Below are 12,911 nucleotides of genomic sequence, written 5' to 3'. Positions count from 1 at the left end.
TATGTGTAATGGTGTCACTATGTTCAACAATATACTATTGAATAACCTTTTGTATTTTTATTTTTATTTTTTTATTGAAATAGGCATGATAGATTTGTTTACACAACTTTTTTGACCTATAATAAAAAATACAATGAAGATGTGTTTTAAGTTTTAAAATCAAATTATAATAAATAATCACATGCATAGCGCGGGTTCTAAGCTAGTTTAAATTAATTGCATGCTTAATATGACAACTCACATGTGAGTAGTTATACTATATATAACTTTTGTCAATAGAAATAACTTGAATTCACGATCTCTTATAGCATTGACTCTCAATCATTTGAGAGGAGTGTAGGTCACTTCCATATATTTAAGAGTGAGATATTTCACTCAAAATCTGGGTGTGTTGGGCGATCACATGTAGTATTGTGGGAATACAACTCTCGTATTAAAATATTATCTATTGTTAAATTACAAGTTATAACAAAAGCTAAGTTGATAGAAAATGATAAATTTAATCATTTAATTTAATGCTATATTTCCTTAACAAGTAAGACCTAATAAATAGAATATTTAATTGAAATTAAAGATAAGTTATAGAGCAAACAAATAAAAAATTATGAATTTAATTATTTAATTAATATTCTAACATATATTAACCAGAAACAATAGAAAATAAATGTGTTTACATCAATGGTGTTTTTAAGCATTTATAGCTTTAATATTATCCAATAGGCTTGTATGCATGGATATACTCAAAAAAAAATTGGTTGTTTGTGTTTAGCATACATGTGCGTGAATGGATATTTATTCTCCCATATAAAAACGACTAAACGAGTGTTTACATAAACCAGGCCACCCTTTGCCCAAATTCCCGGCAAAGGTGAACTTCCACATGGCCCAAAACAACCTTTTCGGCCCAACACCCATATAAACAACTGTCCCACTCCCACCCTTCAAAACCTCCCCCTTTTACTTCCTTTCTTTTCTGCCAATGGACACACAGACACACGCACACTCTTCTCTCACTCCCTCTCTATCTCCGTGCAAAATGGAGCCGTGGCTAGACGACTTAGCCGACGACCTCCAGAGCCTGAGTTTCACCTCCACCGCCACCACCACCACCACAGCCACCACAGCTGACATCAACCGCAGTACCAGCTCCGGCTCCGAGGCCACCCTCGCGGCCTCCTCCGGCCCGCTCGCCTCCACCAAGCCCCACGCGCCTTCCTCCGACCCATGCTGGTCCGCCATCCACCGGATCCGGTCCGAGTCTCCGGCCCGCCAGCTCGGCCTCCCGGACCTCCGGTTCGCTGTCCGCCTCGGCTCCGGCGACATCGGCTCCGTCTACCTCGCCCAGCTGAAGTCCTTCGACGGCTGCCTCTTCGCCGCCAAGGTGATGGACAAGAAGGAGCTGGCTAGCCGGAGCAAGGAAGGCCGGGCAAAGACCGAGAGAGAAATTCTCGAAATGTTGGACCACCCGTTCTTGCCCACTCTTTACGCCAGCATCGACTCGCCCCGGTGGCTCTGCCTCCTGACCGAGTTCTGCCCCGGCGGTGACCTCCACGTGCTCCGCCAACGCCAGCCCTCCAAACGCTTCCCCGAATCTGCCGTCAGGTGCGCACGTTGCTAAAGCACATCATAATCTTTCGCTTTTCCTTTCTTTTAAAATTCGAGAGCGCTGTTTGTGTGTACACTGTACGCGCGCTCCTTCCCGTCTCAGCGACGACGACGAAATGATAGATCGCCTGTGGGGACAACACCTGGCAGAACCGGTGCGTCTCATAATCGGGCCCACCGGTTGGTCGGGTGAAGCTGGATTACCGTGTGTGAGTCCCACAGGGGATCACTTGGCTCTTCGATGCTTAGAGTGTAGCGCTCGGCTACGTGAAAGCCTAGGTAAGCTCGAGAGTCGCGAATCCGTTGGTTGACCCTTCCAGCCAATCGTATTCAACGCGTACTAGAGTTCATCGGTAATAGTGCAATCCGGTAATAACAGGGCTTGTATTACGGTATTAATTGCATTAATGCCACTTCTGTTGTCTTTCCTAGTCCGTACTAATTTAATTATGGAAGGTCAACCACTCGGACACCAACGTTGGTGCTAACATGGTAAATGCCATATTATTATTATTTATTAATATGGTTGAGCCTTCTATTAGTCATTCATAATACAAGTTGTTGCTCTTTAAGGAGCATTGGGGGGCATCTAAACAATTTTCATGGCAATGAGGGGTGTCCAGGAAATCCGTAATTCCTGTATATCTGTTGCCTTTCACGGGATTTCTGGGATTCTTTTCCCAATATTATCTCACATATTGGCCTCTTTATATTTATTTTATTGCGTTCTGTTCCCTTGTTGATTTGCATAATTGGCATCGAAATATTTTTAAATATCTCTCTTTGCCTTTTCGCGACGTCTAGAATCCATTACCTTCATAATTTATTTTAGTCCTGTTTTTTTTTATTGTTTTGTCTTGTCCTGTTTATCCTTTAGAATCTATGTCGATCATGGACTGATTTTTGGTGTATGTATGTATGGATTTTGATGATGATGATTATGATTATGTGATTTTCAACCGTTTGAACGCATTTGGAAAGTATGCAACAGTGTGTTGCAAGAGATAGTGATAATGATGTGAATTTGAACAGATATGGAAAGTAGACAACAGCATCATAACAAAAGAGTGCAACAAATCTGTTTCATCAATCTTGTCATGTTAGTCCTATCTGGCCCATGCTAGAACTTGATGTATCATATAGTTTTTTTTTTTTTTTCTCTCTTTAAATCTTAATTGCTATAATATGGTTTATTTTGAGCAAAACGGACGTGTTTGATAACGTTTTTTTTTATGACATAAAAGTAAAAGTAATTTTGAGATTGGGTGAGTGTTTTGTGTTTAAAGTTGTTTGTTAATGTTTGTATTATTATGGTAGAAACGAAAAAATGTTAGCAAACGAGGCCAAAAGATTATTTTCGTATTATTTTAAGGAGAAAGATTTTTCTTTTTTTTTGGGGGGGGGGTAGGGGGACAGTAACAGTTGAACTAAACATTATGGGATAACTGGGTGTCTGAAGGTTCCCTCCCCTTGTCCACTTATTCCATTATCTACACGTCAATTAATCACAAACCTAATTTGCATATATCATGCAAAGACCAATGATTTTGGAAGGACAATGATATCTCAACGAAATCATGCATATTGGCATTATTGCAATTTCATCAAACATGGGGGGTAATCATATCCTTTCTAAAGCAATTGGACCCCGCTACAATTTCTGGGTGGTCTTAATCAATCATGTTGACTTAATTATATAATTAGTTGGTCGGTTAATAATGCTCTTAATCTATTGGTGTCTCCAGGTTCTACGCTTCGGAGGTGGTGGTGGCTCTTGAATACCTTCACATGATGGGGATTGTATACCGTGATCTCAAGCCTGAGAATGTGCTCGTTCGATCGGACGGTCACATCATGCTCACTGACTTTGACCTCTCGTTAAAATGTGACAGCTCTACATCGACGGCTCAGTTAATTTCTGATCAGAAACCACCCACCCCGGCCCCACAAAGGGACTGCTCGGTGGATCCACCTCCTTTCACCTCATCTTCATGCATTATTCCCAATTGTATAGTACCTGCCGTATCATGCTTCCACCCAAGACGCAAGCGCAAGAAGAAGCTGGGCCAACGAGGCGGGCCGGAGTTTGTGGCCGAGCCCATTGATGTCCGGTCCATGTCCTTCGTTGGGACCCACGAGTATTTGGCGCCAGAGATCGTGTCCGGCGAGGGGCACGGGAGTGCAGTGGATTGGTGGACACTAGGAGTATTTATGTTTGAACTATTTTATGGGGTCACACCCTTTAGGGGAGTGGACAACGAGCTAACCCTAGCAAATATCGTGGCTCGAGCCCTCGAGTTCCCAAAAGAGCCAACCGTGCCAGCTACGGCCAAGGACCTCATATCACAACTATTAGTGAAAGACCCAGCCAGGCGACTAGGGTGCACAATGGGTGCCTCAGCCATCAAGCACCACCCGTTTTTCCAAGGGGTCAACTGGGCATTGTTAAGATGTACGCCTCCACCTTTTACCCCCCCACCATTTAGTAAAGAAGTTGTATCAGATGAAAGTTGTCCTGAGACCCCTATGGAGTATTATTAATGAGCCCCCCTCAAAAAAAAAAAAAAAAAAAAAAAGATTTTCAATAAAAAAAGGAAATTTCAAGTGGGCAATATGGTGCTAAAGATGGTAAGAAGCATAATATGGTCCACTTGCCATAATTTGACCCACTTTTTACCATGTGCATCGGCAATTTTACTTGGAAGTGAAAAATGGGACGAATTATTGTGAAGGTAAAAGAAAAGAAAGGAGTTGCCATCGCATAGAGAGAGATTGAAAACCTACCCTCAACGGCAAGAAATTGATGGGTACGTAGCAGAAAAAATTGATCGGAATATTTTTGGTATCTCACTTGATCGTAACAGCGACAGCCCGGGTTCCTGGTTGTATGTTTTTTAGTGGCCTTTGTTTTTTGTTTTGTTTTTTTTTATTTATTGAAAGAAAATTGGTAGTGCAGCTTAATTGGTCAATGGCTGTGTCGGGAACATTGGATCCCGAAAATTAAAAACAGTGATATTGACGGGGGAGGGTGGTGGCGCCGAGTTATTTGGGTGTTCACCCATCGCGGGGACGGAGCGAATGGGCTGGTGCGTGTTTGCTTGTGAAGAGCATGCCCACCCCACGTGACGTGTTTTCTGCGAGGGAGGAATGTGGGGCTGGAGCAAGAGGGGTTTTGTGAGACCAAGTCTTGTTTTCTTTTCGGTGACGACTCACATGATGCTTGTACTCTTCCTTAATAATATCATCCAAATTTAAGTTTATATTTATTTATATTATTCTCCTTATATATATATATATATATATATATATATTTGCACAAGAGAATGAAAATGGGAAATTCGAACTAGTGATTTTTGCTTCATGAGACATAGTTCTTAACCGATTGACTTGTCCATTAAAAACTCCCATTGCCTTGCTTAAGTGGTGTGTTATGCGATATCTACTCATCATAATGTAGACAAGTTGGAACGCTTCATCTTTGTTTGTTGACATGCCTTTCCTTCCTATTAATATTATTATTATTATTTTGAAGGTTTTCCTTCCCATTATATGAACGGATGAACCCATTATAGGCCAAAATGATTAAAATAGGCCCAAAAGCCTATTATGTAATATAAGAAGGTTAATAATCACACGATACGAATGTGGACGAATGTGGTTACCTAAAAGTGATAACCGCATAATGGGAATAAAATAATTCTGAAAAGCTTGAAAAAGGCTAAAATATTCTCATTCATGTATATCAGAAACGTTTACAGGACTAAAAAGCCTGCCTAGTATCTAGGTCTTTTGATGTGAAGTCCCCACCCAATGCCCCCTCAACCTCCTGAGGCCCATGCCACATTCCAAGATCAATTAATCCCTTACAGGCCACTACACCAATTGGAGTGGGACCATTAATAAAAGAAAGCCTCAATCGCTGTACTATTTCCGCACAGGCTTCCTCTCTAACAAGCCGAATAGCCCAAGACCCCATGACGGCTATCCTCTGCACATCCAAGTGAACATGTTTTGCCTGCAATCAAAGCCCTTACCAGTAAGTAGTTAATACCATAGGGGGGGAAGTAGCTTTGAGCTATGTTATATACACAATTTAACATTGCCTTGAGCTACTGCATCAGAGAAATTCGTAATGACCTTCTTATCGAACATAGAAATTTTTTGTATGGGATGCATTGACAAATATAGTGTGGTATGCGTTTAAATTTACACCATATATATATATATATATATATATATATATATATTGTTCCAACAGGTCTTGCATTATGATATGTGAAAAAGATCATTTTAAATTTTTTATTTTTATTTTTCATATTCAAGTGACAAATACAATTGCCCGAAAAGAGATAAGCTCAACTTCATTTCATAAAGCTGGTGGTACTAGAGTTTACCTGCAAGCAAATCTCAAGGGATTTGCCTTGCTCATATGCTCTCTTTCTTAGTCTAAAAGCATGTTTGGTATTGCGGTGAGATTTGGGTACTTCGGGTTTGTGGCTGATATTTCCTTTGTTTGCACTAAAATATCGCACTTTTTTTTTTTAAGAGATTCATGGTCCTTAGAAAGATTTTCCTTGAGAAAAAGAAGTCCTTTGCAATTCATAACCTTTAGAAAGATTTTCCTTCATCCTTGGAATTTAGTTCAAACATACATGCATAAAGATCTCCAAAATATTTATAAGTTTAAACACTTGTCACAATCTTACTAAAAGAAAAAAGAAAAGAGAAAATATAACAGTACATCAAAGTAGTTCACAGAAAGGGAAATGAGAGGTATGTGAATTTCCTGAAATTAAATTGCCTGAATTTTTGAGCAGAGGTTGCAGGCCATAGTTAGCCTAAGGTGTCAGGCAAACCTGCCCAAGGTAAGTGGACCCCATAGTCCCCTTCCTTAGGTTGCTCAGTTCAATGAAATTCGGACAGCCTAACTTCAGGGGTTCCAATCCAAAGGAGAGTCCTCAATATGCACCATACGGTTTCATATTCAACTTCACAAAAATGCATACACACAACTATTGGGATCGAGATTATTAGAGATATACAATTCTTGGACAAAAAGACCATTCAAGATTCAAAGATTCAAGATATTCAATATATATCTCATTATCAAATGACAAGTTCAAATACAAGATAACATTGTAGATAATTTACATTCAAATATTTCAATTGTATTTAGATATCTTATCTTGTAAACTGTTCAACTTATATATATACAAGTTGAAGGTAAGGCAACAAACATAAATTCAAAGACTTTATATGGTATCAGACCTTTTTTGACTCACGTCCATATCCTTTCTTCTTTTTGCAATTTTTTATTTTTTTATTTTATTTATTTATTTATTTATTTATTATTATTATTATTTTTTTATGATGGCTTCTTCAACCCCACCACTTGTTACCTTCACTCACTTTAATCCTCTCAAATTATCCCGTGACAACTACAGCTATTGGCTCACACAAATCGTTCCTCAACTTAAAGGAGGAAACGTATTCGACTATGTTGATGGCACCATTTGTGCTCCACCAAAGACACTGTCCTCGACAAAAGATGGTATTGAAACCATATCTCAAATCCTGCCTATCTAAACTGATACATGTAAGGCCGGTTGATTCTTGGAGCCCTCACTTTTTCATCATCAGAACATATGCTCTCTTATGTCACACGGTGTGGCACATCTCGTGCTGTTTGGCAAACACTCGAGACCTTATTTCAGTCTCACTCGAAGGCTCGAACTTTTCAAATTCACTACAAATTGACCACTCTCAAGAAAGGAAATGATTCTATTGCTGATTACTATCAGAAGTTCCAACTTCTGGCTGACACACTAGCTGCCGTATCTAAACCACTGGCTAATACAGAGATGGTATCCTTTCTCCTTGCAGGACTTAGATCAGACTATGATCCACTTGTTACCTTCGTTCATACACGGGTTGAACCTCTATCCATAGATGACCTCTATGGTCACTTGCTAGCTCATGAACAAAGACTAGAATAAAACCTCACAGCAATTGATCTCTCTGTTGCTGGTGCACATACTGCTTCACGCAGTCCCTCATATCGTCGAGGTCATAACCCACGTGGATCTCACTCAAACCAATCCACTGGACGTCATTCGTCTTCCAACACTTTCTCATGTTTCTCTTGTGGACGAGGACGCACTTCAGGCTATCATGGTCGTGGTTCTCACATGGCTCATCCTCAAGCTGTTCCATTTGTTAGGTTTGCAAGAATTTTGTCATATTGCACTGGATTGCTATTCAAGATTTGATAACAATTATACTTGTTATTCTAAGCCCTCCCATCAAGCATATCTCACAATGCCAAGCAATCTGCAGCCTAATCCCATATGGTACCCTGACTCTAGAGCTACGCATCATTTAACTTCAAATCTGTCTAATCTCAATCTCAAAGTTAAGGAGTACACTGGAACCGACCAGATCGCATAGGCAATGATAAAGGGCTTTCCATTCATCATATTGGAAACATCTGTCTTCTATCTCCATCTCTAAATTGTGATTTGTTAGATGTTTTACATGTTCCCCACATTACCAAAAACCTGATATTTATTCATAAATTTACCAAGGATACTAATACTTTTTTTGAATTTCATCCCCATTATTTTCTGTTGAATGATCGCTGTTCAGGGAAGGTGCTGCTTCAAGGCCTGAATAATCATGGTCTCTACCAATTTTTCCCTTCCGCAAATAAAGTGCCATCGTTAGCTCTCATTGGTGAGCGTACTTCCATCTCTCACTGGCACGCACGTTTAGGTCATCCTACTTTCAAGATTGTTCTCAAGTCCTTTCTTCATTTTGTCTTCCACTTATGTCAAATAAAATTCCAGAGATATGTCATGCTTATCTCAATTCCAAAAGCAAGCAACTCCCTTTTACATCATCTTACTTTCAAACAAGAAATCATTTAGAACTCATTTATATGGATGTATGGGGTCCTTCCCATATTTGTTCAAAAAATGGTTCTAAATATTATGTTTCATTTCTCGATGCATTTAGTAAATACACTTCGTTGTATCCCATTTCTTGTAAAGGTGATGTCACCAATGTTTTTATTAAATTCAAACTTTATGTTGAATATTTCTTTGAATCCAAAATAAAATATATTCAATTTGATTGGGGAGGTGAATATCGCCATTTAAACAAACTACTTATGTCAAATGGAATTTCTCATCGCATATCTTGCCTACATACGCACGAACAAAATGGTGCTATTGAGTGGAAGCATCGTCACATAGTTGAAACTGGTCTTGCACTTCTATCCAATGCTTACATGCCATCATATTTTTAGGATGATGCTTTTTCCACTGCATGTTATTTAATAAATCGAATGCATACTCCATTGCTCAAAAATAAATCTCCATTTGAAATATTGTTCAAACGTCTCCCTGATTATAAATTTCTTCGTACGTTTGGCTGTGCATGTTGGCCAAATTTACATCGTTATAACTCACACAAACTCCAACCCTGTGACATCCTGTAGATTTTATAAATTTAAGGAAAAAATCCACTTCACTCCTTGAAGTTTCAGGGGTTTTTCAATTTGAACCTCAAAGTTTAAAAATTGGCAATGTACCCCCATAATGTTTAAAAAATTTTCAATTTAAACCTTCCGTTACTAATTTCCGTCAAATTGGACGGAAATCTCTAAAATTACATAATTACCCTCAGGCTTTTTTTAAAAAATTTCTGTCCAATTTAACGGAAATTAGTAACGGAATGTTTAAATTGAAATTTTTTGAAACATTGGGGGGGTACATTGCCAATTTTTAAACTTTGGAGTTCAAATTGAAAAACCCCTGAAACTTCAGGGGGTAAAGTGAATTTTTTCCTAAATGTAAAATAGAATTATAATACATCTTTGTATATATTAATGCTTTTATAAGTAATATTAATATTATTTATCTATTAAATAAATTATATGTAAATCCATGAGATTATTTATTGGAGTGCGTATTTTTATATATATAGAAATATCCACTAGGATTTTAGGTGAGATTTTTTTAGATATCTAGTAAGTCTCCTAGAATATAGGAGGAAATAATTTTTTTCTTTTTCCCCAACTTAATGTGGGAATTTAATTTAATTTTTTTTTAAAAAAAACCAGCATAGCCCCTAGAAAAGGGGCAAATCAACGTGTGCTCTCCTCTCTCTCTTGGACAGTTGTGTTGCATGCATAAGCGGTTGTTTTAGCAGTTGACACCTAGGCAGCCACTTGTCCTCTTACTAGACTACACGTTGCTATCTTCTCTCCTCCTAGTTGCCTATAAAAAACCCAGAACTTCTTCCTTCTCCTCACACTCTGAAGCATAGCACAGAAAAATAGTTCTTTCAAGTATCTTTCTAGTTGGTAATGTCCTTCTTTTCTCTTCAATATATATCAGTAGTGTTTTTATTCTTTTTCTTTTCTTTTCTTTTCTTTTCCTTTCTTCTACACGCTTTTCTCTCGATCGAAAGTCTCACCGTCATTTTGTCTTTGTTTCTTTTTTTTTATTTTCTTTCTTCTTCCATGACAGCCTTAACACCGTAATATCTAATAAGCTTTTCAAGGTAGAAATCGTCTCTCTTACCCATTAGATATTCTGTTATTTATTTATTATTTTCTTGGTTGAATCTCTATGGGCTGGAATTGTGATTTTGGGGTTTTGGAATTAATTGGATCTTTGGTTATTTTGAAGTTTCTCTGTTTGATGTAAGTTTATGTTCCTGTTGGGTGTTTCCTTAGTGGGTTATCGCAGATTCTTAACTGAAAAGGTGTTTAATGTTTTGTTATCATTTTCTGTGTTGTTGGGGTTGTATTTGCTAGGTTTCTGTTGGAAGGCAAAGCTCTAGTTTTGGGGGATTATTATTCAATTTATGAGTGTTCACTTGAATGATTGAATCAGAGTTTCAGTTTCAGTTGTAGTGGTGTTTTGTTAGGTGATTCAATTTTGTACTATTTTAAATCTTATTTGACTACACTGTCAGATCAAATTACTTTGGGAATATTTTGCAAATAGAATGATCAAAGTCAAGTCAATATTCAGTTAAATAAAAAAAATAATAAATAATAAATAATAAAATAATAAAAATAAAAATTCATGATGGTGTCGTACGTGGTGAAGGCAAGTCAAGTGAATTGTCATTTGCATTCTTTTATATTATTTTAACAACTGTTTTATCACATGCAAATTTAAAAGTTTTGTTTTATTATCACAAGCCATGATTCATTATATATTATAAATAAATAATAAATAAATAAATGATGAAGACTATAACACCTTTAACAGACACGTAGTCTTTTATAGTGTTACACCACATAATAACTTATCATAAGATCAATCTAATTTTAATTTGTGTACCTTATAAGATTAAATCTTAAGGGTATATTTATTTAAATTTTAGACAAAAATTTCAGAATATTCCGCTAAGTTCATCTTTGCAATTTATTTAGGTGAAATGACGACTCGACTCAACCCAACGTCAAAGCCAAGTAAGGGGACACAACACTAAAAACCCCAACAAATTTTATAAATCTTTTGAAAAAATGTTGGAGATTTTATGAAGAATTCACTTACATAATTTTTAATTGCACTTCCTTTCATATTTTAATGTCAAGTTTTATTCAATCACATATCATTGTTTAAGAATTTTACATGTTACAGTTACCTTACTTCATGAATTATGCATGACTGCAATTATGAATGAAAAGAGCTCTCAAAGTTCATGGTATAGCATACAGTTACAAATGAGCTTACAAATCATATGAAATGTTATATGTGCATTCATGGTTATAAATGTTTAACTCGAGACACGATTATAATGACGATCGGTACCGCATAGGGTAGCATGGCAAGCATACCGAAAGACGGTTACGAGAAGGTGTGTGCTATCGGCCAGGTAGCCTTCACCTAGGGAAGTTCCTAATCTGGTAGCTCTCCCCTGTGACGACAAGATGAGCATATAGGTCTTTCTGGACAAGCCAACGTGCGCCGCTTACGGTAAATTTATGGTGTCGAGTTAAAAGGGTAAAAACAGTAGTTTTGAAAGAAAAGTAAAATGAAGTTCTTGTACATCTTATAAGTTACTTGCTATTCTTGTATTAATTGTCAATTATTTTATTATTTATGCATAACTAAGATTATAACATAAAATCTGAATAGCATATTTTATAGCATCTTAGTTTTGTAGCTACTTACTGAGTTGTCGAACTCACCCCTTTTCCCTTTAAATTTTTCAGATACCGTTATACATAATAGTATTGAGAATGAGTCTTCCCGTAGGTGTCCTTATTCTTGAGGACCCGATTATATGGCCTTATGCTTGGGACACATGTATCTACTGCTTTGCGGAGCCGTAGAAGTTTTAGAGCTTGAGATTCCAATGGGTTGCAAGGATCAAGCCATTGTTGTGAGGACTTTTGTTTTTTTTTTTTTGTAGACTGCACAATTTTTGTTATGTATATATAGGAGAACATTTGACGCATGGGGAGGCTATAACCTCCCTATAGTAGTCGCTTTTGATTATGCCTCCTAACATGACTTGAAATGTTTATTTTTTTTGGATTCCCAGCTCGTATGTAAACAAGATCTTGTTAATGTTCATATTAAACACTAGTTCTATATAACTTTTGACTTCCTATCTTTCCTTGGTTTAGTATTAATGTAATGATATCTGATATTTATATTCCTTAATTATTATGTTTTCCCTTTTAAGTTCGCGTTCCCCTATTCTACTTAATTGGGGGCGTGACAAACCCAGGGCAACTCAATGTCTTTTTCTAAGCTATAGTCCTCAACACAAAGGCAATAAATGCCTAAATCTTAATTCTCACCAATTATATATTTCACATGTTGTTCGTTTTGATGAAACCACATTTCCATGCTCATTCAATTCCACTCAAATTCCAGCACAAGATAATTCTATTTTGCATGTTCCCTTGTCCATTCCTATCATCTCACCTGTGAATATTGGGTCCCCAGCAGATCCCTCCACGGCAGCATCTCCTTCAGCAATTCAAGAAGTCGTAGTCCCACAAAGCCCAATTTCACACAGCCTGATCCCACACTGTCCAACCCAAGCGTCAACTCCTTCACAGAATTCTTCTCAACCAGCAATTGCTCCAGCCAATCAACCACATACAGCTGTCCCACCTTTACCCATCTTATCTTTACCTTCTTCAACCTCCAGCATCACACAAAGCCAACCAGAGTCCTCAACCAACACAGTTCTACCTACTCATTTTATGACTACTCGAGCCAAGAATAATATCACAAAACCCAAAACTCTCACCTACAGTACAGTTCGTTATC

General features: G+C 37.6%; 1 protein-coding gene across 1 annotated transcript; it reads left to right on the top strand.

Annotated features, from left to right (window-relative positions):
• Nucleotides 1-829: 829 nt before the first annotated feature.
• Nucleotides 830-4,837, top strand: LOC132163612 (Protein kinase superfamily protein). The gene is made up of 2 exons (XM_059573964.2): nt 830-1,602; nt 3,351-4,837. The coding sequence occupies exons 1-2, from the start codon at nt 980-982 to the stop codon at nt 4,144-4,146; spliced, it is 1,419 nt and encodes a 472-aa protein (XP_059429947.1). The 5' UTR covers nt 830-979; the 3' UTR covers nt 4,147-4,837.
• Nucleotides 4,838-12,911: the final 8,074 nt, after the last annotated feature.

The sequence above is a fragment of the Corylus avellana genome, chromosome 8 (genome assembly GCF_965113065.1).
Source record: "Corylus avellana chromosome 8, dhCorAvel1.hap1.2, whole genome shotgun sequence".
NCBI lineage: Eukaryota > Viridiplantae > Streptophyta > Magnoliopsida > Fagales > Betulaceae > Corylus > Corylus avellana.
Note: the sequence above shows the minus strand (reverse complement) of the source record. Positions and strands in the feature narration are given on the sequence as shown.